Raw genomic sequence first — 26,841 nt, 5'->3', positions numbered from 1 at the left:
TATTACTATTATTCCTATTAAACAACTCATACCTGTTCTGAAAAAGTCTTACAACAAAAATTAAATGTTTATTGTAAAAAAATCTGTATGCCTTTCAAGAGGCAAAGATGCAATTAAAAGTAGTAACGCATCCTAGAAGATTTTTAAAAGTTCCAATTGCTTACTGGAAACATTTGCTAAAGTACAGATGCTTATATTTAATTTTGGGGGGTTTTGTTTGGGGCTGTTTTTTGTTGTTGTTTTGGGTATTTTTACACAGGTATTTCCAGATGCTGATGTAACACCACCACCAGAGTAACTTTTGTACTCCCAGACTTTCCAGTTAGGAAATACTACTGCAGTATTAGTATTCACTTTGATGTTAAAAATACATTTAAAATGTCTCACAGACAAACATATTTTCTACAAGGCAATCACCAAACTTAGTACACACAGAATGGTAACACATCACTATTAGACACCTGTAAAGTGAAACAGTACTCAATTTGCTCCATTTAAAAAGCCATAAAGGAAGAAATACTTTTAATCTAGTAGGTGTTGAAAAAAGTAATGGCATTTCCTGCAAAATTACAGTATTAGCTATGTTTAAGTAGAGGCTGAACTACAGCATTGTATTTTTCCTTTTAACAGATCGCAGTAAGTCTGCAAAATTACCAAACACACAGCTGGTCTTAATGCACAGTCCTTTATATGCAACTTGCATCAATACCAGGCGAAGCTTAGAATGGAAGGACAATAGAACTGGCTAACCCATCACAAAATAACCACTAAAAAAGACGTCAGACTTTTGAAGAAACCTGGAAATATTTAGCACTCAGCTATAACTGGATTTGAAATATCAGTAATCGACAAGTTCCCACCTCCCCTGTGCTCTTCTGAAAGGTTTAGCACAAAGTTCTGAATCATAAAATAACTTCATACAAGGTACTGTGTTTCAAAAGCACAGAATCCACAGCAATTAAAAATGTGTGAGGTTCAAAATACATAGACTGAGTATGCTGAGAAGAATTAAAAATTGTACCTTAACTTCCTTTTAAAACATCATATACTGCTCAGTAGAATTCTTAAGCTGCATTTCTGAGACTTCAAATCCTATGTGTGTCTTCTTTTTGCAGGTTCAAAAAAAGGATCCATTCCACACAAAAATTTTCTTGGAAACATACTGACAAAACCACATGCTGTAAATTGAGACCATTTCTAATAAATTATCATCCTCTAAAACAGATTGCAAAATACTACTGCAGTTGTTCAAAAAGTTTTTAGCTGTAATCTGACACCTCAGTTTCTATATTCCTCTTCTCTTCTCAAAAACCCTTCAATTCAGCATGACTTTCAGGCAGCCTGGTTTTCTTTCCGTGAACCTATAAAACGAGAAAAGAAGATGCTTCAATGTGAAAGCTATGAGCAATGCCATCTCCTTCAGCCCCCAAACATATGGAAAGTCATATGGTTCTTAGTCAAGTATGCGTGCATGTGAGAGTAAAGCAATCACCATCATGTCCTCTGGATGTGACAGCAAAGGAGGATTTTATGTGGTCTGGTGAGGTGAAGAGCTGGAAACAGCAGGAACTAAGAGGAAGACTTGGGGGGGGGGGGGGGGGGAAAAGCTGTCCAGTATTCTTGGTTATGTTCATTCTGCTCCTTTTTTTCCTGCCCCCCTTTCATTCCCTCTTCTTTCAAAACAGATTTTCTCCCTTTTCTTCTGTACAAAGTAAGAAGGAAATGAGAAGGGAAGTCTTTCCTATTTCTGAGTCTCACCTTCACAGTCATATTCATACACTCCTGTAAAGCAAAAAGCAGCAAATACACTGATGCCAGCCCAGACTTGCTAAATTGCTGTCCCACAAAAGCAGCTGAGAGCTAAAGTAGGTATTAGAGACCAATAAAAAGCAAGATCAACAACTTTTCACAGCAAAGCTAGCAACTTTGAATGGAAATCTGCAATTAAACTATGTTAGATAAGTTTAATTCATAGTGTTTTCATCTATCTCAGAGTAAAGGATCTGACACTTAACAGGTGCCTCATACAAGACAGTTTTGTGTCACACAGTTGCACTGGATTTATGAAACAGCAGACCTACTTTAATCTGCAACAGCAGACCTGCCTTAATCTGTTTAGTAGTTTAACAGTATTCTAAAACTAACTTCAATTTTCAGTTAGTTAAATGTGGCTTAAGAAAAAAGTATCAGTAACAAAAATCTAAACTCACCTGAAGTTGTGGCTTGTGAGGTATCTGATAGCTGCTGGTCTGATGCGAGCAACTCCTCCCTGACTATGGCTTCCTCTTCCCGTGATAACATAGAGATATGGTTTACCACCAGTCTTCTGGTACTCTGTAACAGCAGGGACGGTAACGGTTAAAATTTTCCCTCAGCAGAGACTTGGCCTTCAGTATAACCTTTCCATCCATTCTGAAAACTCATAACTAGTGATTTAGAACTTTGTTTTCCCATGCTGGCTATGCATCTTTTACATAAACATCCATTTTTCCCCTCTTCTGGAAAAGACACTCTGAAAAAAATACAGTCAGGCTTTTTAAATATAGATTGCTTGCATGTTGGGATCATCACAAAATCCTTCTAATTTCATAGCAGCTTTACTGTTTCTATAATCTAATCTTCACTTGGAATTTACATCCTGTGATGTAAATTAAAATTGCAAAATTAAAAGAGGGGGATGTACTTTAGTTAATTTTTAAGTGACACTTCTCCCTGTTGTTTCACATTTTATCTTAAATTAATGTGAATAAAGAAATAATATTTTATTGAATAGAGAAAGGAAGATGAAGGAAAATACAAATCCACACAGTTTTCAACATTTAAATCACACTACTTGGACTAACTTCTGCTATGTTGGAGCACTCAAATCAACAGATCAACACATCACATGAGCTTTATTAGGACATCTAGCCCTGATAACAAAATAAATTCCTCTTCTTCCAGAGATCACAGCAAGCTCAACTGATGAAGAGCTTGAAAAAAAAGAAAAAACAGAAATTAAACTGGAGTCTCACAACAAGCCAAGATTTGCCAGTTTGAGATTATCAGTTCCCATGACATCTTTCCTCAACTGCACTCTCCCTCTTTCTTGCTTAACTTAATTTGGCGTTTATATTAGTTTACTGTTAAGTCTGCTAGCACTAAGTGCCCAGTATTGATCCCTTTCCCAAGTACACACAATTAAATGAACTTTTTTTTAGATTTAGGTGAACAGACTGAACAGAGAGCGCCCACCATCATTCCAGAACTCCTGATGTAAATGTAGGTTAGAAAATTTAGCTCTAAAAAGCATTAGGTTACAAGTTAAAGTACATAAATGTAATTTTAGGAATAGCACAAGATAATGCAATTTAATCTCTGACGTATATTGAAAGAAAAAGAATATCTGAGGCCCCACGGAACACTTTTGTTTCTACTGCGGGGAGCAGCTGTTTCAAAAAATTAGGTTTGTGCAGTGGTACCCGGTGTAAGAAATATCTCTTATAAAAGCATTCCCAGTGTGCTTAAATTTATAGAGTAAACTAATAATGCAGAAAATATATCTTTTTACAGCAAGAACACTCCTGAAGTACTCAAACACTCCAATGGGAGAAGAAACAAGCCCTTAAGCAAAAGTGCACAAAATTACATTTATGGAAGCAGTAGTATTCTGATCAAGAGATCCTGATGACAAATCCGTATGGAAGTTACTGAAAGACAGCTCAAATCACATACTTTCATGTAAAAGTTGAAGACAATATAATAATTGTGGTTAGAATTCCAACATAATGATTTTTCTTTAAAGATTAAAAAAACAACATAGTTTTGACAAAGCAATGCAAAGATGACAAATGTCTGCATTACCAACTCTGTTAAAAATGCCAGGAAGGATAGATCAAGTCTTCAATACAAAAACAGTAAAGGATAAAACAGAAGGAAAAGGAAGACTTACAAAAAAGCATAAGGAGCGGGGCAAGACAGAGAGCAAAAAGAATCATTGCCATGTCAGACAAAAACAATTCCATGGGGGAACTTTGAAAAGAAAATAACACAAAAGCCAGTGGTTTTACATGTTATTAAATTACATTAATTCCCTCTGATATTGCCATATACCATGATTTCTTAGTAGAAAATGAGGACAATAGTTTTTAGAAGGCAAGAATTATTAGCTTAATCCTACCTTCACTTTTTTCTTGCAGTACTCTGGACAACTGATTCACAGCTTCATCCACATGGAGACCATGCAGATCCAACACATTCATAGGCAGCAAGGAAGTATTTGCTTTCTCAAAGATTTGCGTAGCAGCTGCATGGTGGGCTTCTTTCATCTTCTGCTCATGAAGGCGACCCTTTATTCATAAGCACAGCAACGATTACACACCGAGACATAATCTAAACTGCACACTGGTTGCTGGGATCAAAATGACAGTACTGGCAGGGTGCTTTTAGCTCACAGTTTGAAGCAGTAACATTTATAACCACAACAGAACTTCTGGAAGAGGCTCAGTGAGACCTACTCACAAGAAAATTTCATTAAATCTGTTCTTAAGAAACTACTCAAAGCTGCCACAGAGAAGAAATTTAACAAAAGCCTTGAAAGAAAGAAAAAAAGCCAGAAAAGGCATAAGGTCTTCACATAAGCTAAAACGTTACAACTACATGCTGATTTTCAGATTTAATATCCTAACAATAGAATTTTACTTTCTGCAAATATTGTGCTAAAAGTTTAATAAAACAATGCCAGAGAAACTGCCCAACAGCCCAGGAAAAACCTGCTGACTGTTATAGTTGAGGTTAATTCCTCTGAATGCATTCCCTAAAAATCAGACAAGCCAAGGGCAAATGCCTTTTTTTTTTTTTCTTTCTTTCTTTCTTTTTTAATAGTTAGCTATTATATCTCCTAATATTTTTGACATATCCTTTATGACCAACAAGATCAATACAGACCCTACTGGAATTAAGGGCAAGGAGCAGTACAGGGTATTCACATTACACAGTGAACAAGGACCAACTACTTCCCATGAAGCCTGCAGTGATAACATGTGAGAGACTGAAACAACAAATTATGTCTTTGAAAATCTTGCAGATACAGTCTGAAAAGGAACAGAAGACTTAACTCCAGGTATTGGACTGACAAGGGCTCAAGTGAACAGAAGTGACAGTCTGTCTTACACTTTTTTTAAAATGGATCACCTGAAGTGTATTAGTGTCAGATCAGAGGCACCAGCCCCATAATCTCACTTGCAGAGGATTCCCAAGACAGCTCAGGAGACCACGCATAATGTATATTTCATGAATAAAGGTAGCTTAGTTTGCCTTTTTATTGCCTAAAAGAAAATATATAATAAATTTCTAGATTGTAGTTGTCATTATGACTAAGAATAAAAGACAGGACTCAAAATTAGATTTCTATTTAAAATCATGCAAACCTTTGTTTAGAATCTCTCCAAAATTCAAGAATATATAAAATTAATTCTTTATGTGCTTGGTTTAAAGACTGATAATCAGTTTTTCCTACATGCATAGTAACAATCTAAACATTTAGAGTGATACGTTATGCCAATCATGTGAAAGCTTTTTTAAGATAATAAGCAAATTCAAGTAATTCATTATTACATTTTTGTTCTGTCATAATGCAATTCATAGTTCAGAACTAAATGCTTCTATATGTGAATTCTTACCAAATTTCTACATGCTATTACCTCAGGGAAGAGCTATAGCCTTTGAAGATATTTGTAACTGAACTTGTAAGAACGGTGTGAATGGAAAGGTCTCACATGAAGGCACCAAGAAACCAACATACAGGAACAGTTACAAGAACAGTTGATACTTAGAATCAAGAACATGATCAACCAAAATGATCAACCATAATCAAAGTGGTATATATTGAGAAATGTGCTTGAATCAAGACCAGAGAGCCTGTGCTCCAAGGTGAGAGCACACAAGACTGATTGTCAGCAGATCTACACTCCAAAACCAGATGGATGACAAAAAGTATGGCATACCACACCATACTTATCCCAACCCAAGACAGCCTGTAGCCATAAAGATTGTCAGAATGAGAAGCAAAGATAGCAGGCAGAAATTTTGCCCAAGATTTATTAAGGACAAAACAAGCAAGATTCTGAGGCGAGAAATCATATCTTAAACGGGTCTGACTCCTAAAAAGTACAAAATACGTGTCTTAAAACAGTTCATCACCAAGAGGAACCCAAGGGACATATAGAGAATTCAAAAACTGATGTTTATTGCAGCCCGTGTCACATATGAGCAAACCTCGCCAGACTACATGGACACAAATCTTCGTGCTTAAAAGTATGTGGATGTGAGAGTGAGATCTATGAGAAAACAAGCATGTCTGACTAAGCACTAAATATCATCTTTCATGAGATCTCACACTGAATTTGCTTACATTAGCTTCTTCTATCAGTATCATTACTAGTGAAAGGGAGTTTGCTTACAAAGTGATTCTCAATACAACACTTATGCAGGAAACAGTAGTTGAGAAAATTCTATTCTAGTAGGAACAATGTTTTTCTTATCACTTCAAATTCAGTATTTAAGTATCTCTCTACATTCAGGCAAAAAGCACAATATTTACGTTTACCTGATGTGCATAAAATGCTGCCACAGGCTTCATACCCATACGATAAGCCTCCTCAGCCTTTTTCAAACATTCCTGTCTTTTTTGCTGATGACAAAAAGCTTCTGCTCTGAAATCATCATATTGTGGATATTCAAGTTCTTGAAATATTTCACTCAAAAGATCATCCTCTTCCTTACTTTTTTTTGCCTGTAGGAATTTGCAATGTGAAGCTAAGTACGCATTGTTAGGTGTTTTCATTAACATAGATTTGGATATGTTTATAATTACTATTAAAAAAAAATAAAAATACCTTCTTCTCCCGGTTCTTTACAGCACTGTAGGAAGAAACAATTTCATTTTGCTGAACACTTTCTTGAGCTATAACTGTTTTTACAGGATCTGCCTCTAGAACACAGTTCAGAAACTGTTCGGTTTGTTCTAAAGAATAGCTGTAAAGGATAAGTAAAATCTGTGACTTTACAAATACATTAATAGCTGCTACATTTACTAAAATGCAAATTGATATTGTTACAGAAATAGATGACACTGGAGTGGAATTTTCTGCCTTATTACAACAAGGCTTGCAGACTCCCTATACTGGATAAGGAATACACATATAGTCTTGGTTGATTGAAACTTAATTGAGGGGCACTTGAATATTCAAAAGATAATGAAACACTGAAGTAAACTGCACCCCGTTTTAATCAAACAGACATTAGTTCAGAAGTAAGCACCACTTTTCGTGCTGGGTAAGTTACTTCATCTTAAATCTTCTCTGGTCAGGGTAAGATAGTACAAACTAGTTTAACACTAGCTCAGTTTTCTGAAACCATTATGCAGGAATATCCTTGTTTTTTCAGTCAAGCTTTGTTATTAAATTTAATGGAAGAAGAATAGGACATCAGTTGCCATCAGATTTCTAATAACCCCTCTTTCTTCTTTATTCTTCTTGCTGTTCAGTAAGCAGACAAGAGGAAAACTGATCAAAAGTAAAGACAGATTTTTGGGAAAGGCAACATTATGAAGGGAAGCTAGAATGTGAAAAACAAGAGATGGTGAAATGTTTGGGCTACAGAGATGGAAGAAGAATGTATTTTAAACATCCCCAAGGAAAGATTTAGGTAACAACCTGGACAAGCAGAAAGACTGACAGGTAGGCATGCAAACCCGAACATAGAGACAGACATTCAATTGCCCAAGGATGAAAAAAGAAGTTTCTCTTGAAAAACAGTTCAGTGCTCAAACTTGGATTTAAGAAGGTAGCCACACACCCCAGAAATATAATGCAGAAGTCAGGAAGAGATGGAGAGATGGCTCATTCCTTCAGAGCTGCTGTAGTAACAAGGAAAGTACTCACAGCTAACATCAGGTGATGGCAGTTTTCCTCTTGGGTGTTTTGTAAACCCACTACCACCACACCCACTAATTTCTCCCACTTGATTTAAACATCAGCTCTAGAGCAAATACGCAGTTTCACTGACAGACAGTCAGAGGTCAATAGCCAGAGACATTCTTCTCCCAATGAAACTGTCTACTCCACCAAAAAAGAAACAAGTCTACACACAAGAATTTTTATGCCGTTTTTGCTTTTAAGACCAGCTAGTTTTGCCTTTACTTAGATCTACAAAAAGTATGCCAGTTTGGAAAAAGCCATTCTTTGGCAGTATCTTAACTCCTAATATTTAAGACAGCAACTGTGCAATACAGAGTGCTACCAAGTACCATTCTTACAAATAACTTTAAATATTTCTTACTTGTTATCCTTGAAGACATCCATTAAGAAATTTTGATTAATAGTTGGAAACATCTCAAAAAGTTGCTTCTCCTTTAGTTTAGCAGCACAGTCTCTTCTAGCAATAGAAGGAACACGATTCTACCCAAAAGACAGAGTAAAAACATTACAAGTTCTTGATTAGAACAAAATACAGTAACAGCAGAGCCAATTCAACTTTACTCTTATTTGTTAAGATTTCAAAAAATATCTACTTAGTAGGTATGCACCTACAACAATGACAACATGCTGGTATCAGCCGGCAACACTGATTTGACCCAAATGAAGTAGGGACAGTTGAGTTGTATTATACACCACTGCAGTATTCTGCAGTCATTTGAAGTGACTCAGCTGGAGCTCCCTCGTAACTTGGAGAATGCAAAACAAATATTTTTTTAGGAGGAATTTAAGTTCTGTAATGCATTCCCTGCTAGCCTATCTAGTCCAATGCTAAGTTTGTGTGAAGTCCACCTGTCTGCTCTATATCAATAGCCTGGGGTTGAAACAACACTTTATTATTAAACAGCATAAACAATGTTGTTTTCACATGTGTGAAGCTGTACTGCAATAAATATTCATATTTGTGAAGTCATGCTGAGAAGAAAACATAATTATAGCCCAAAATAAATTGGACTGATCATTCCAGGGCTCAGATTTAAAAAAATAAAAAAAGTGGTCAAAACAAAGACAAGCTCCATGAATCCAAAATGAAAATAAAGCTGTGGACATCACAGTTGTTATTATCAATAAGCCACATACATGCAGTTCAAAGAAAGAATCCACAAGCCACTCTTTCAAAGTACAGGCTAATCCATCCAGCTTTCTATATCAGTGGAAACAAAGCTCCTCTTTTTTAGGACAACTACTTATCACAGACAGTTGCAAACAAAAATGCCTGTTCTGAACAAGTGCCAAGCTGCAGAGGGCAGTGTTATGTATGCACCAACTAGACAGGCTATGGGAACTGTATGGAAGGTGCAGAATTAACAGTAATTTTTAAAAATCTTTTTATTTTCACACAAGTGCATACAAAAGTGTTTGCAATTAACCTCAAGTACTTCTTTTAATGTCTCATCTGTTAGTAATGTTGTGGGTTCTCCTTACAAAAAAATAAATCAGTTCAATCCATGTCTACCCAAACAAGGTATGGAGCTATGTAAGAAGTTTTTTTGATACCGCTTTCCCAATAAAAAGTGTGTGAAATCAGTGATCATCTCTCTTTGTTTTCAGGTGAGCAATCAAAAAACAATTCAACCAAACAAAAATGCTAACCTGTATAGTGAATTGCACCATCATCTGGTTTTGAAACAATCAAAACACTATATTTTAAAATAAGATTTATGTTTTTAAAACAGAAACATCTACCGCAAGCAAACTCTTGTGTCACGGTAATCAACAATACTAATTGGTATGCATTTGCCTCACAAATTCAGGCTGTAATCAGCAGCACAAAGACAAGTCACCAGATATTCTGCTTCATTAATATAAACGAATTTAAACTGTATAAAAAAACTATTGCTATCCATACCAGCTCCTGCTTCTCCTGCATAGCTATTTCTTCAGAAATTATTTGTCTGAGAGAAACTTTCTTAATCTGAGCATTCCAGTGATCCATAAAAGGGAAAACATCTGATGTTGCTGGTTTTTTAGTCTGTATGTCATTAGATGAGCTTGAAACCCAGCTCATTTTTTTCTTCTGTATTTTACTGTCTGCATTCTGAGATAACAGCATCTCTGAGTCATCTGTATCTGTCTGCTGAATCACAGTAGGACCTTCAAAAGCAATAAAAATGATGTGACAAATAAAACAATTATTAGTTTATTTATACAAGCAAAGACAAAAAAATTAAGATAAGTTTTTCAACCTAGATGGTTTGGGTTTTGCTAAAACAATATTATTAATGCTAAACCAGAAAACAACACACGTGGATGCCCCATCCCTGGAGGTGTTCAAGGCCAGGCTGGATAAGGCTTTGAGCAACCTGGGCTAGTGGAGGGGGTCCCTGCCCACAGCAGTGGGCTTGGAACTTGATGATCCTTAAGGTCCTTTCCAACCCAAACCATTCTATGATTCTATGTGTCACCTTCCTCACTTCTGTTTTCCAAAGACTAGCCTACCTATTTTGTAAAACGAAAGCAAACCCATCAGATTCTGTCACCAAACTTTCAAGTGCCAAGACATAACTCACAGCTGTGAACTACCCTGCACATATGTTAAGTGGGGAGGTTTGTCTGCTTTTATAATTATTGACTCGTGTGTTTACATGTTTACCTGCCTTTTCTCTACAACTTCAGGACAGCTGCTTAACAACACGGTTTTACACTTCTACAAATTAATGCTAACAGCACTGTTTGGTCATTCCAGTGGAGAGTTTGCACCCACACTGCAATCCAAGTCTTCATCCCGGTCCCATGCAAGCATAGTGGGGTTTTGCTGTAGAGGGACATTTCTTCTGGGAGCTGAATTAAAACTAGATTCCTAGAGATCTTAACACTTTTTGAACAAGGACGTACATCCTCCTGCTACAATCAGTTCCTCTGACAAGGACAACAACATGTGAATGTTGTATTCCTAACCTCCTTCCCGCACCTGCAGAGATCTTATCCTGCTAATAATTCCCTGGCCACACCTTTTCTGGACACAGAGATTACAGAAGTCCTACCAAACAGCTGTCAGCCGGAGCTTCTCTTTAAGTTCTCTGAAGTACACAAAACAATAGGCTTTTTGCTTGCCATCTACCTGGGACTAGTGACTCTGCTTATAATTAACTTCTTCCCTCCCCCGCCCCCCCCTCCATAAGAACATGGTAGATGGAACCAAGAGCAATAAATAAAAGCTTAGCTTAATAAATGAATCCATCATTTTTCAACAGACTATTTACAGGAATAAATAAAAGCTCAGCTTAATAAATGAATCCACCATTTTTCAACAGACTATTTACAGCCTTACTGAGGTTTCACAGAATTAAACATTTTTAGAATGAGAATTAAGTATTTTTACAATTAAGAGAAATATATAACATACCTTCGGCAGCCAACTTATATGATTCATCTCTCTTCTGACGCTTCTAAATAAAAATAGTAAAACCATGAATAAGTAAGCTATAAATTTTGCAGTGAAACTTCACAAGTGTTAGCTCCTAAGTAAAGCAGCTTCAAAACAATATCTCACAGTATTTCTCCAAGACTGTATATTTTAAAACAAATATATTTAAGGAAAATAATTATGAAGTTTAAAAGATAGAACTATCTTTCTGAAAACACATCAAACTAGAGGAACATGCCCCACTGCTAAGATTTCATAAACTTAAATAAATCAAATGAAAATTTTGCCAAAAAGCATTCCAAGTTTCATAATGCTATAAAGGAATGGAGGTTAGAGAACTCTTTGCAATTAATGTACATAGAGATGTTTTGTATACATAATTATTCATAAAAGAACTCTTCTTATATGTCAATAAGCCAGTAATGATTTTTGGCCAGTGGAATTTTTGATCAACCTTGCAGTGAAACTGTGCATTATGATCTTTTTTTTAAGAATTGTGATTTGTGATGAGGCACTCATGACATGCAGTTTCTTCATACCTTAAACAGTCTTTCAACAGTTCTGATGATTATGACATGCTGATATACTCCACATATTTTACAAACTTCTATTGTATTTTATCATTGTTCTTGCAAAGATACTTATGTCTTACGCATTTAGACCAACACATAAGGAGACAAATGGTCTGACAAAGCACAAGTATGCTGTACCATACCATAAGCTAGAAATCTACTAACCAGAATAGACTCTTTCCATTTTTCATGAATCGCTCTTGCCAAATTCAGATCAATATGAACCACACAATCCTCAACAGTTAGTGATCCTTATGGAAGAAAGAAAATATATTAATTAAAGCATTTTATAAAAACATTTCTAAGCAATTAAAGTACAGTAGCCTAGACTTATTAATTTGAAATCTGGAGATTCTGCACAATCTGTCATGCCTGAAAAAAACTTCAGCAACTGCCAAGTTAGAAAAAAAAGTATTCCACACAGAATTCATTATCTAGTATTCAAAAACCCTGAAAAGGTAGGAAAAAACAAGTTAACATTAATTGTATCTTGTTGAAATATGACTACCTGAACAATTAAATTTTTCCTCCTTTTTTCCATTTTTCTAGCAGAACCTTCTTTTACAAAGCCACTGTTAGTTTACAACCACAATTTCATTCATGAAATTGTGATTTCCTCTATTTTATTGCAATCCACAGCCAACTGCTTTTATGTAACACAACATACTCGCTGCTGCCCAACAGCAGTCACATCCCTCCTTTCAAACGCACAAACTCAGAGAAGCAAACTCCAAGTATCCCTTCTAACTCTAAAGGAAATGGCAGAAATTATAATGGTATCATAATGATGTATCTTTTCCCTAAAAGATCTTTCTGATATTGATTCTCACCCTTTCAAAAATAAAAGGGTAAGAAGTACATATGCATCAAATAATAGAGAGGCAGAGCATATTTCAGACACAATAAAGTATCTTTCTTCTATCAAAACAGGGTTTTTGTTTTGTTTTTGGTTTTTTTGGAAGAGGCAGGCATGGAAGGCAAAGAGGCCAGCAGTCAAACCCACCAATAAATCAGATATCCAGGATTACACCACATCAAGTAATCTTCAGAAGAGTAGAGCAAAAATTAAAAAAAAAAAAAAAAAAACACAACAAAAAAAAAACCAAAAAAATAAGAGAAAAAAGTTTAAAAAGATAAAACAAACTAACTATATATTCCTTGGGTTTTCTTTTCTTCCTTTTTCTATCAGTTATGCATGTTCAAGCTTTTTATGGTTTCCTTCCGTCTCTCAGCAGACTAGTCTGCTTTCATCTTTTCAGTATAGCCACACTTTATCTTCTCTCTAAACATTCATCTTCTTCTTCCCCAATTTAACTGATACCTAAAGCTTTCTTTTTTCCTAACCAGTAATAATTTGCATCTTCCTCCTAATCTTAATATCCCTTCAGAGTGTGAATATAGGCTTAAAGGCCTGTTGCTCAAAATGCAAATAAGCCAATATATTTTCTTATGATTTTAAAGTACTTGCATATACAAAAAGACAGACACAGAAGGTAGCACTACTGCATTTATATTTTTTGCCACGCTTCATTCAGTTTGATTTTTGGATTAATAAAAGCAAACAACAATATCGTAAGGAATTGTGCAAATCTGTTCCCTAAAAATCAAGCATGAAGGGAAAAAAGCACAGGCAAAGTAAGAAACATTTTCTTACCCAAACTGAGTTTTTTCATAAAAATATGGATATAATTATGCCCATACCTGCATCAATACCAACAGGCCCAAATATTTCCTTCAACTGGAGTGCCAGTTCAGGAGGTAATGTTAGTTCTAAGCAATCTATATTGAAGGCTGCTGGTACAGGGCTTTGTATCTTGGCTTTAGTTTCATCCCAGCTTGAAGTTTCAATTTCTTCTGCACCACGTATCTTCTTCGAACTCCCCTGTGTTTCTTTATCTGTCTCCAGTTCTTTATCACTCCTAGGACCCAGCAGAGGTGCACCATCCATTTCCAGTAACGCAGCAGTGACTTTGGAATTCTCTGCATTGCTTTCTGAAGGGTTATTGTCACTTTTGTTATTTAATTCAAATTTCACATTGGTAGAAATCGTGTTAGGACCATGAAGCAAAGTCATAGGTATACATACACCTGCATCAAGTTGTGAGACTGATGGCTTATTCATAGTTTCTTCAACAGGACTCTCAGACAATATCTTCTGCTTTCCTGAAACAGGTGGCTCAATGATACCTGCTGCTGAGCTGCCTGTGTCAGTTCTAGGGGATGCACCTCCAGAATTTTTCAGTTCTGCTGAATCATTCAACGAGGTATCAGTCAACAAGTCAGACACATTGTCTGTCACAGTTGCCTCGGTAGCCCTACTTTCTGCAGTGCTGAGGGATGAGTTCTTGTCTTCTGAAGGCTCACAGATATCACCAGCCCCAATAATCTGCAGCATTTGTTTGCAGTCTTTGAGATTCTCACCATAGTTTGTACTTGCCTTGAAATCAAGGTGTGTGACAAATGGCTCAGCTTCTCTTACTTGAAAGCATTCAGTATCAACGTCTTTGTGTAACTTTTCATCAGAGTCTAACAGCACACCTGTGGCCCAGTCTACATCTTTGTTACATCTTTCATACAGATCTTTCAGAGCTTCAAATGAAACAGACTCAAAGAGTTTACATAGCATATCTAGCTTTTCAGACTCATCAATATTGATAAGGTCACTTTCTTCCACAAATGTACTTTTATGATACATAACTCGATAGGGTATTTTATCCCTAAAGTCTGAGGCATTATCTATGTCTTTGGGTTTGAAGCCATCTAGCCTGCCATGCAATACTTTGGCAGTCTCAGGAAAAAGCATTTTCTTTTCTAATCTCCACAGGAGAGCAAAGTCCTGTGACTCAGTCTGTGAATAGCTACTTTTTTGTCCACACGAACCTGTGTCATGTTTCTCATCTGCTGCATTAAGCATGGACAGGTGTTCCTCTTTAGGATAGGGCAAACTGTTGTTTGTAAAAGTGAGGGCTAATTTGTGATGTTTCCTCATTCTCTTACTTTGCTGGGGTTTTTTCTCACCTACTGCTTCACTAGCTACTGTTTCAGGTTGGCACACATGCAAACTCTTTGTATCCGGTTGCTCTGCCATGTTCACAGGTATCCCACAAAGCACATCTATGGTCTCAAGAGCATTTCTATTAATGTCACCATCAGTATTTCTGCCTTCATCGGACTGATTTAGACTTGTCTTTCTCATTCTCCTTGACCTTTGTTGTCTCTGTTCCAATGAGGCTGAAACAGGCCAATGTCCTATAATTTGCAGTTCTGGTGTAGCTTTATCTGAACTATCAGAGGAACAGCTCAAGGCTACATTTTCTTCCTCATGTCCTCTATCAACAGTACAGGTCCCAGGCTGACCCCCTTGCTCTCTACCTAACTCACGATGCTGCTGACTCCAAGTTGTACCTTCCTTATCGGTCTTCAGAGAAGATTTTTCTAGTCTTCTAGCTCTTTTGACTCTCTGTCCCATTGTCTGCTCTACAGGCCAGTCACCCAGAAAGTTTAGTAGTACTGGTTTTCCTGGCGTGTCAAAAGCTGAACTGCTTGGTTCCACTATGTTACTACTTTGTGCTGATTTTGGTTCTGTATGTATTTCACTAGATTGTTCAACTTCAGTCTGATCTTTGAGAATGTTGTTATCACTGTGTTCCTCAACTCCTCCTGTACACAAGCACACAGTCTCTTCAGTCGCGGTCACATCAACCTCATCCATTTCTGTTTCAGTATTTTTTTCAATTTTTTCTCCTTTTTCTTCTTTCTTCTCCAAGGGCAGTTCTTTTTCTACACAATCTAATAAATAGACATCGAAGTCATCCTGAGCAGTGCTGTTCTCAGAATTATGTTCCACTGAGTTATCTTCCATTTTTTTCCCCTCTTTCTGAAAACATTCAGGATCACAGTTACTTTCTAATGTTAAAGAAGTACTGCAAAAAGTTTTATCATCTTCAGCTAATTCAAGAGGCTCCACATCAGAAGCAAAAGGTTTTTCTTCCTTTACATCAGAATGTGCTTCTTTCTTTCTGAAAGACAAATTGAATGAAACACAAACCCATTTCAAACCTTCTTTAAGCACTTGTCCACATTTTTAGTTTTGGCTTGGCTATTTAATCTTCTCAAATTACAGACCAGAAACCACCTTTTAGGATGCTAATCATCCAGCTGGAGAACTCTAGTGAGAGAAAAACAAACTTAAGACAACTTAGCCCTAATGTCAACACTCCTTTTTAAAAAAAGGAGCTAAGCAAAGTGGAACTTTCCTTGGTAAGTATCTCTTTTTTACTACAGCACGGGGCTAAGAATTTTTTTCTCAGGAGTCTATTTTCCCCCATTCCTAGCATTCAGTTAATGTCCTAAAGCACTCTGCTGCCAGACATTTCCTTCTTCAGATCAACAAATCTGGTAAATATGCTTTTATTTAACACCTGTTTCTCTCTCCTGACAGCTCAGTGCTAAAGAAAGTCTAGAAGTTAACTAGGAGAGCATGTGCCATTTCTTGTCATACCATTTTTCACGATCAACTACATTTCATTAATTATCAGTGCCCACTTCATTTCAAATACATTAAGCACGCAAAAAAACAAACGAAATTATAATTACTGATTTCCTATGATTATAATGCATATACAGCATTATTCAGATTAGCCTCTACCAAATAGTAATGTATACAACCAACATTAATCTAGACAAGTCTAAATTAAATATACTCAAGAGCAAGTAAATAACTCATTACTACTGCATAAAGAATGCACCTTCTACCACAAAGGCATCATCTAGTACCAACACACAGACTCAGAAATAGTAATTTGCTTGTATTTGAGACTAAGTTCTTCTGAAAAGCATTTTACAGATTTTAAGTGTTTTGCACCCACAACATACATCCAACAGCACATTTCTAAGATAAGAGAAAGTCAATGAAGATTGGCTTATTGAAAAGTAACACACAGCCATACTGGAAGGTTTCCAAAAAGCATCAGAAAGTCGACTAGATCCCTTGAATGTTAATTTTTAGAAATTCTGAAATTATTAAAAATTAAGAAAACTATGTAGTGTATTTCTTTTTATTATTTAATTTTCTAATGCATTCACTATTCAACAGCATTATCCAGGTTCTGTTGCTATGAAGTTTGAATTTTTAGCCTTTTATTTGAGACTACAAGGCCAGTAAAAGAATCTAACCTAAGGCTTTCCTCCTGACAAGGATCTTCACTCCAGCCATCAGCTTCTGATTTGTCTGGGTCTGAAGAACCCAATATTGATCTAACACTAAGGCAGCGTTCATACCGTTCCAACATTCTTATGATCTTTTCTTTAGATATACCATGAATGTTTCGCCTATGAACCAAAAAAAGAAGTTAAAAAACATTTCAGATTTGTATATTGCAATAAAAGAATAAATTAATAATAATTTAATGATAGTAAGTTTACAGCAAGACTAACCAGAGACTTCAGGGGGCCAGGGCAAAAGCTGTGAAACAGCAGTTCTTTCTGTATCAGTTCACTAAGGCATTCCAAACATGGAATCTCAAGACAAATCGCTGCTCCACTTGACTTCTCCACCCCACCTGGTGGCCCTGTTCTGTAATAGGATGCTTTGCTTAATACTAAAATCTAAAACTGTACCAATAATGCATCTTCTTCAAATAACTATCAGAAACACAGCATATCAGATCCTGACAGTGATGCAGGATATCAAACTGGGTATGGAAGATTTCTGAATTCAGTCTTCCTTCTCTGGTTTTGCTATAAGAAAGACTTCCTTAAGCCTTGAGGAAAACCCATTCACCTATTATTTTGGACACCCTTTGGCTAGAAATTTTTACTGACTCTGTTAAACACCAGCTAGCAATATGCTCTGCAGCAGATCCACCTAGAGCAAGTGAATCCTGCCAAGGGTGGCAAAACATAAATTGAAGGTACAGGAGAAAATGTTTAAATTCTATTTTAAGAAAGAAAATAATCTTCCTAATGTCACTGGAAAAGTGGCTAACCTTAAGCTAATCGTGTTGATTCAGATGACGAATTCACAAGATAAGGAACCTCTGGAGATCACATAGTGTAACCTCCTACTCAAGAGGAGGTACAGCTAGATCAGGTTGCCCAGAGCTTTGTCTTGTCAAATTGTGAATATCTCAAATGACTGAACGTCTACAAGCTCTCTGGGCAAACGCAGCACCTGACCACCCTCAAAGGAAGTTTTGGGTTTTTTTTTCTTTTATGTAATCAAAATTTCCAGAGTTCCAGTTTGCTTATGTTTGTTTTGTCCTACCCCACCCCACAATTCTCAGAACAGATCTTTTTAGCCTTCTATGTCACTTCTGAAACAGTAGCTGAAGACAACAATATGATCCTCCCTTAATATTGTCTTCTTAAGGCTGAACAAACTACTCTTGCTCAATTCATTAGCACCTGCAAATCTGCTGAGAGTACAAGTCTGTCCCAACATCCAAGTCATAAAAAGGACATTAAATAGCAGTAAAAAGGACATTAAATAGTAGTGACCCTAGTATTCATCCTAGAGGGACATCAGTCTCCTCTTGGACTTTGAACCACTGATCATACCCTTTGAACCTGGCACCTGGCCAATTTGCTAGCTACCCTATTATTCACTTACACGGGGTTTACATCTTGCCTATTTTGGTAATGGCTCTACGACTGCGTAGAAGGTCCTGCTAAAGAAGAGTTAAACAACAATGGTGATGCACAGGGGTTCAGCCCTCTCAGGCCATGGGGTGCTGACTGCCTTATACTCAGTGACAGCAGAAATATTTCAAGTAGGGTTGGGAACTTGCAGGACAAGATCACTGCATCAAGCAAGGCAACAGACCAGCTAGATGCAAAACCAGCCCCAACCTGACATCATTTTTGCAACCTCAGAAATGCAAAGGAGCAATCACTGTATCTTAAATGCAAAAGAATTGCAAACATTACATACTATCTATTGTTAATAGTATCTTTGGTATGTAATTAGAACAAAGTGACAGAAAAAAAACTTGTAACACACAAAATCCCACAAAAGTTAATACTGTAGAAGAAAATCATTAAAAAGCTACTTATTATCACAAAAATCGTGACTGATATCTTGCTACTTCACCAGCCACTGTACTAAGCAATACCTTTTTAAAAATCATAGTTTGCAGACTGTGAAAGATATACAATCTAATATTAAATTTTCCTTTACATTCTTACCTTTCAAGTTCTTTTGGTTTAAACTTCCACCAAGTGTCTGGTTCTCGGAACATGACTTTGTATTTGAACTGCTGAGCCTGAATAAAAAATATACAAAACAGAACAAGTCACATCACCCATTTCTTATTTCTATGAAAAAGCACACAACATGTATAGCCTGCTTCTTTAAAGCTGGTTTTTGTATTTTTGGAAACCAATTAAACATTTGGAATAACATACTTTTTTGAAAAGTGTTTCACTTCTGTTTATGGAGATTTTTAAAAACCTGTATATGCATCTCTTGCTGTGAAATTAAATGTGTGCCATGATCACAGAAAAAAAAAATATCACTATTTTATATTATCCTTTTAAATGTTCTAACTCCTCTGAGTCAAGAGTGCAGAACATCTCATCTTTCCAAGTACAGTATGCACATGTCTGCACAACCTCTCCAACACAGACAAAAGCTCACTGCTTATATTCAGAGCTGACCAGACGTGAGCCAATTCCACAACAAGCAATTCGGTTACATTAACACAGCTATTGTGGACAGCCTTCCTGCCATGTGAGAAACTTGAGTGGGCTGCAAGGAAACGGTCCTTATACAGTCTAGTCTCATCATGACAGAGGAGTCCAGAGTCTTATCAGAAGAAACACTGTGAGTACTGTGCCATTTCTCCCTGTTCCTGTTTCAGAAAAAAAAAACCAAAAACAAACAACTTATCACCTTACCAAATGCTGCACTTCCTGGAAGAATTTTTGTTGTATCTTTATTTCAGTATACAGCAAAATCAAGGACTTAATTTGTGAAAGAACTGTTAATCTGACAATTGTTAATAAATGCAAGGATAATAAAAATTCTATTAATAAAAATTATCTTTGCTAGGTCCCACTGTTTACTAATCCATTACTACATGCAGCATATGTAGAGTACCTGCTCAAAAGCTGCCAGTTCTATGTACTACACTCTCTGATGTGTTTCTATATCATGGTGGGAGAAATCCCAGATCTACTTTCTAATATTTCTTCCAATATATCATTTCTTTTGATCAGAACCAATTTTATAAAATAACGCAATTCTGTAAGCATAAAAAAATTATTAAACTACCAACCAAAATGACAAATGATCAACAGGAAAAAAAAACCAAAAAACACCAAAAAACAGAGCTAGCGTCTAAAAGTGAGGATGCCCATTTAGAAATGATTATGCAAAAAGGTGAGAAGGTCCAGAAAACTGGAGTATGAGAAACCTATAACAGAGTGCAACAAGTTATTTAAATCATTAAAAGTAACTTTGAAAGTTAAATGTAGATTGCAATTACTTAGTACTAAATAAAAGCTGGTCACTTCCAGTTACTAAATAAAAGCACTACGTTACTAACATAAAACAGTGCAGGTGCATAATTTTGATTACAACACTTCAATAAAAATTAAGTAAATCTGCCTAACTTCAAGCAAGCTAGCAACATTTGATAACTCTAGCCCTCCAGCTGGTCAGCTGGTATCTGCCTTTAGGTCATATTTAGGATAAAACTAAGACTGAGTTTTCAAGTTTCACATATCAAACATCACTCATTAATTAGTGCTGACTATATTTTAAAAGTAGCTTAGGATTTTACTGACCATATAAAAGAGGAACAGAATTCAGTTTCCTCAGCAATATTTATTTTTGCTCCCAAGTGCAAAGCACTTGGCTTTGCCACTTGGAAACTAGGCCAGGTCAACACTTAGACATGCACAGAATATGAAACTGGGTAATACGATTCCATGTAACACTTTTTTTTTTGACTCCAGACTTCCTTGTGGAATAACAGTTAGACTGAGAAAGACAATCTCATTTTAAAACATACGTTGTTGCCATGCTGGTCAATAATCCCTTCTCACATTGATCAAATTATAATACTAACCAAAGCAACGTAAGGCTTCATCTCCCATGCTTGTATGTTTGTGTTGTCTATTATTATAGGAGAGATTCTCATTTCAAATGCTTCTTTGGCTGAAAGACACACATGTACAATAGAATGTGATATAATTAATTTCATTATAATACAGTGGACATGTAACATTTATACTAATTTTATAAATTTGTAATATCTTTTAAGTAGATAATCCATAATGATTAATCACTGTGTAAAGAACTCTTGCCACATCTTGATCTGTTTCACAGCCCTCTTTTATTTCAGAAGCCCCCCCTTCACATGTAAAGCTACTGAGATATGGCATTATTCTTTTGAATTAACGTATGTATGATAATCAAGGAATGAAAATGTAGATGTAAAATGCACCACAATGACTAATCAATCAGTAAATTAAACTAAAAAAAACTACATGATCACCTTAAAGTGGACTTCTTTGTTGCATACAAAATTCTTGGCTTTATAACAGTCTTAAGATTAGTCCACTCTGTAAACTGTATAAAATACGAAAAATCAAAATAATTATTGTAATTTAAATACACAGTAATGAAATGTTTAGAACCACTAGCTTTGAGATATAGCACCTTGTTTTTTGTAGCTATGTTACAATGCATCTGAACAATCAAGGTTATCGTTGAATCATACATTTCTTACTAACTCATTTCTCCACTGGTTAGAAATTTGACAGTACAAAAGTGATCATGGTTCAATTTTAGCAAATAAAAGCTTAAACAGAGTTGTTCTACGGTGAGCTTAGAGGGAGCCACTATCAAAAAACACACTGATTAAGGAAAAAAAAAATTGTCTTGCTCTTATAATTTTATTTTAAATTTCCCAACAATTTAATACTCAAGAAAAAAACAACCAAGAGCAGGAAAATATCTGTGTGTTATTTGTATCAACATCCTCATTACTTATTGCATATGTATATATAATGGCTCATCTCAGTAGTAGTATTTCTGGGAGATGGTACAGATTACCACTCCAGAAACAGGACACAACCCAAAATACATACCATGATGAAATCTGAGGACAAAACAATCTTTTGACAAAGACACTGGCATTTTTAATTGCAAAACACACAATGGACAGATGACTTCTGAGTTTGTGCTCATATTCTTTTTCCACACCCGCATTAAAAAATACTTCTGTGATGGGATAAATGCTTGTCCTGTGACACAGGCATTACAAGCCAGGCAGCTTTTTAAACAGCACACAAGCATTGAACTGTAAACAAGCAAGCTAATCCCTTATTTATTTCTCACCTCTTTTCCTGTTCCAGTCATGTGCTTCCCCTAAGCAACTGGAATCATAATGGTATTGTCCATGTTTATAAAAGTAATCATCAGTACTAAGAATGATTCCACCTGGGTTATCCTCAAGCAAAATCCTGTGGAAGATGAAGAAGTGAATAGCTTTTCCCACTTCTCCTACCCAGCCCTGTTATCTGCTACCATACATATATTTAGTCTCCTGGACAAACCCAAGATTATTTCGAATGGAAGCCGCAAGTTTAAGTAAAGGGGGAAAAAAAATCACCCTCGAGGCAAAGATGATCTATAATAATTTCACTCTATTTCCAAAGGCTGAGGATATCTAGGGGAACAGGTGACAGAGGTTCCCTACAAGTCTCATTTCAAAACAACAAGGGAGATATTTTTCTTTCTACATCTAGTGACATACTTTCACACTGACAAATACACATACAGTCTTAATTGCACCAAATATTTCAGGTGCCAGCCAACGGAGTCTAAGCTCAATCTAAGCTTTTGGAGAGTTAGAGAGGAAACAGGAATCCAACCCAACAGTTACTAGTTATACAAAATTCCAACAGTGGAAGGGGAATTTCTGCCTATAAAGAGCTGGCATATTTCCATCAGTTGTTATTTGAAGGAAACACCCAAAATGAACAGGGACTGAAAAAACACAGCAGACCTAATACTACTGCAATGATCCACTGCTGACAAACTCCTTCATCCAGTGACAGAAGTTCAAGTGAACTCCTCCTATTACAATTTCCACTAGAGGTCAAGGAGCTGCGAGCAACTCAGCTCTCTGCAATTATTATTACCCATCATGCTGTCATGTAGATGGCAATTAGGGTATAAGCGTAGCTATTTACAAACGTCAGAAAATTGTCTCTGCCTGCACTAAATCCTGTATACAATTAAGCAATTTCTTTTAGAAGCTCACAATATAGATGTTCTACCTTGCCAAATATGATTTTCCTGATCCTGGAACACCTCTGAGAAGAACAAGTACTTGACCTATAAGGTGCATCTTTTTTCTCATCATGTGACAAACAGGTGGCTGCTGTGCTTGCAAGAGGTTCAATTTTGAGTTTCTATCTTGATTTTCCCGTACCTTCAGAGAAGGGTTGCTATCCCAGGCATCTGAAACCACTGGAGAGGAAAAAAAAAGTCCTTTTTCCAAAGTCCTATAGTTTGAAACAGATCCCCACTGCCCCGGACTGACAGCCACAGGAGTTACAAAGCTATGACTTCCATTGGACGGATAAAACACAGGAGCCATGAGATTCCAGTGTTGTTGAGGTTGACATGACAATCTAGAAAAATTTAAGTTATAACCCTGCTGAGTCTTCTGAAAATCTGCAGATTCTGGTGTTTTGAAACTGGATGTTTCCAGAGAGACACATGCCTCTGGAAGAGAATTGCTCTGGTGGCTGTTAAAGGCAGTCACTACCTCTTCATGCTGTTCCAGGCACCCTGAATTAGGATTTCCAGTGACAGTGACTCCAAGTTCCAGAGGTCTCTGGGTAGACTCACTCAAAGAAGCAGCATAAGTAGCAGACAGACTTTTTTGATCCAGACCAGTATCTTGTGTCTGTTCAGAATTTCCACACGATATTTCTGCATTCAATTGTTTACGGACTTCTGAAGCTACATCATGCTGGCCATGTGTTTCTGACAAATCAGAATCTTCCAATATCTGTGCAAAAGTGTCTGATGTAGCTGGTGAACTTGTCTGGATGCTCAGCTGACTCACTGGTGGCTGAGAAGAGCAGAAGTTTTCTAAAATCTCATTATTTGTCCCCAGTTGCTGTGGGAAAAGTAGGACATTGCAACCCGAATCAGATTTTTCCCACTCAGGGAATTCATTAAAGCCATCATGTTCCACAGAGTGCTTATGTACTATTTGGTCATTTGCAGAAGTAGGCAATTCATCACTCAAGCTGTATCTCTGAAAGGCATTCTTTGTTAAGGAATCCAGTTCTTCAGTCAGCTGCATATTAGGTGATAGGACCTTTTCTTTTTCTTCTTCAGAATTACTCTGTTCTGCAGTACTCTCCCCCATGCTTTCATTTGCAACAGATCTCTGCTGATTAAGAAGAGCTAGTGATGATGCTACTGCATCAAAACCCAAGGTTTTTGAAGATGATACTCGTTTGGCATGGGTGGTCAGCTCTAGCAGATAATCCATTGCGCTTTCTACTGTTGAAAAAGGTAAACAGAACAAAGCACGGTCAACTGAACAAACACAAGCTGATGTGAATGCAACTTTTGTACCTGAAGGAGTATTTACCACAACTAAAGAGACAAACAAAAGACAGTTCACCAATTCATCTTTTAACACACCCTCTGCAATTCCCTTGATCTGTTTCTCATTAGAGGTAAAGGCAGAACTCAACACAGACGCACTGCAAAGTAATAACCTAATAAGCATAAAAATTACTAAGGAAATAAGAGTCGAAAAAATATTAAGTTTAACTGGAAAAAAATCAGAACTGGGTATTCAAATGGATACTTATTTCTAACCTATCTCTTATAGGCAAAATAGTGTAAAATGAACTGAAAAACATTAAGGACTAAAAAGACAAAAATACGCAAAATATTTTCATTATGGCTAGGCACAATTGAAAATCTCATCCCTAATATAGCCTGAAAAATCCAGTATATGCATTAATTCTTTGTAAAGCCTCTAAATGGAGCATAGAGTGCCTATGATCAATATGATCAAAATTAAAAACTGGCACGTGTCATCTGAGCTCTAAAGCTAAGCTTTTGTTTTCCTGAAAGACAGTGCAGCAATAAGTCTATCGAAGTGCAACACTTTCTGCACACGTTAAATAAAATCTTCTTTGTCTTTCCATCTTTCTCTACTATATAAGAGCAATTTATTATTACTTATATGAAAAGATGCTAATCTTCCACTTTTTAAACTAATGTTAATAGTACAACACAATAATGAACTCAGCATGCTTACTGAACTCTCCAATAAGCTTCTAGATAAATCTGTTATTTTGATAAAGTTAAATCTCATTAAGAGTTCAAAGCATGAATCAGTAATTCCATCCATTTCAATTTTAAAAGGAATAACAATCATAGCAACAAACATTATTAAGTTATACACTCTGTAAAATTTAGGTAAGGTAAAAATAGCGATAAAAGCAGTCCTTTTAATGCTACCTAGCTTTCATGCATGTGAAAAAATGCTACAAACTCTGCCTTCATTGAAAACAGTCTTAGAAAAATCTTAGCTATTCACATCCGATCATATGAATACAGACTGATTAAAATGCTCCACACGACTTATTCCCCTGCCAAATAACTCCTCTGATGTTGCTATCCAGCATCTCATCTATTACTTATTATAAGCAAATGAACTTGTATATAGGAAAATTTCAAAACCACAAAAGCATCGGAAGGACTGGGCACAGACATTAGAACAGTCTGTGTACGTAGCTTGGCAGAATACAGGGGGAGAAACAGAGTCCAAGCAAGGCTGCAGAGAATTCAACATAACAAACAGAATTTATCCTGCAAAAACGAATGCTCAGTGAAGATGACAAGATGACAGCGTAAAACAGAAAGTAAAATAAAGGCTCAATTCAAGTATTTAAAGAAAAGCAAACGCTGCCAAGATCACATATGGTGTACCATTGTCTTAAAAGTGTTATCTAGAACATAAAATACCCCTCCTGCAGAAACAGTTTATGCATGTAGCAGATATGGCACGGAAACTAACTGAAAGAAACAGATTCTCCTCACAACTCTATGACCGCCTGCTCTGTGTCACAGAACAAGCCACTTAAACTGCACCGCCACTTACAGAGCACACTGCTACTGCAAATGACCGGCCTCACAGAAATGTTGTCAAACTTGGAGAATCTTGCACGGAAAAAGCTATAAAATTTCAAAATAATGAGACTCACCTACTCATTAAAAGCTAAACTCACAAATACACTTCCAACACTCACACCAACTTTTCTGCAGTCACCCTAGTTAAGAGCTGTCTGCATGGAACAAAACTGTAATGCCAACTGTACATTATTTACCTTTAAAATCACATTCAGACAGAACCATATAAACCACACTAGGATCTAGGTCAGAAAACATTTCTGACATGCTGTTGAAGAGCTCTTCTTTATGGACACTATGCATTGCTTGTGACGCTGAGTGGCTGGGGTCCCCATAGGATACAGCAACAGCAGTTCGGTCAGAATTGCCGTTCTTTGGAGAAGGACTTCCACTAGCTTTCCTTCTACGTGGCATTTTGTTTTCTAAAAATCAGCTTGCTTTTTGTTTTGGTTTGTTCAAATAAGGCTCACAGCACCAAGCTCAGAAATAACAAAAAACCTCTCAAAACTGGGATACGCAGAACAGAAATAGCAGACCTGGAAAAAAGAGAACAGAGAAATTTTAAGAAAATATACAATCACATTTCCATGTCTCCTATTTAGCTAGCTAATAGATAAAAAAAAAATACATAAGTATCCAGGAAAGCATCTTCTAGAAGGCTGCCTTTCTTCTTTTCAAATGGCTGACAGATAAATGGCAGCCTTATTT

General features: G+C 36.5%; 1 protein-coding gene across 1 annotated transcript; it reads right to left on the bottom strand.

Moving 5' to 3' along the window:
• Positions 1-1,113: 1,113 nt before the first annotated feature.
• On the bottom strand, positions 1,114-26,547 carry N4BP2 (NEDD4 binding protein 2). The gene is made up of 16 exons (XM_010086928.1): positions 26,331-26,547; positions 23,244-24,486; positions 22,300-22,424; positions 21,026-21,114; positions 19,140-19,216; positions 17,130-17,285; positions 13,656-15,973; positions 12,120-12,205; positions 11,362-11,404; positions 9,865-10,109; positions 8,320-8,438; positions 6,876-7,014; positions 6,587-6,772; positions 4,160-4,328; positions 2,211-2,334; positions 1,114-1,361 (listed from the first exon to the last, which is right to left on the bottom strand). The coding sequence occupies exons 1-16, from the start codon at positions 26,545-26,547 to the stop codon at positions 1,316-1,318; spliced, it is 5,382 nt and encodes a 1,793-aa protein (XP_010085230.1). The 3' UTR covers positions 1,114-1,315.
• Between the last annotated feature and the right edge of the window lie 294 nt (positions 26,548-26,841).

This window comes from Pterocles gutturalis, unplaced genomic scaffold (assembly GCF_000699245.1).
Source record: "Pterocles gutturalis isolate BGI_N339 unplaced genomic scaffold, ASM69924v1 scaffold30511, whole genome shotgun sequence".
NCBI lineage: Eukaryota > Metazoa > Chordata > Aves > Pterocliformes > Pteroclidae > Pterocles > Pterocles gutturalis.
This window is presented reverse-complemented; position numbering and strand designations above follow the sequence as displayed.

What these genes read in the sequence shown, in the direction of transcription:
- N4BP2 (XM_010086928.1), bottom strand. Translation starts at nt 26,547, where the DNA reads ATGCCACGTAGAAGGAAAGCTAGTGGAAGTCCTTCTCCAAAGAACGGC. An exon ending in GGAAAATCATATTTGGCAAG is followed by an intron (nt 22,425 to 23,243) that starts GTAGAACATCTA and finishes CATCTTCCACAG; the next exon opens with GATTTTGCTTGAGGATAACC. An exon ending in CAGCATTTTATGCACATCAG is followed by an intron (nt 4,329 to 6,586) that starts GTAAACGTAAAT and finishes TTATGAATAAAG; the next exon opens with GGTCGCCTTCATGAGCAGAA.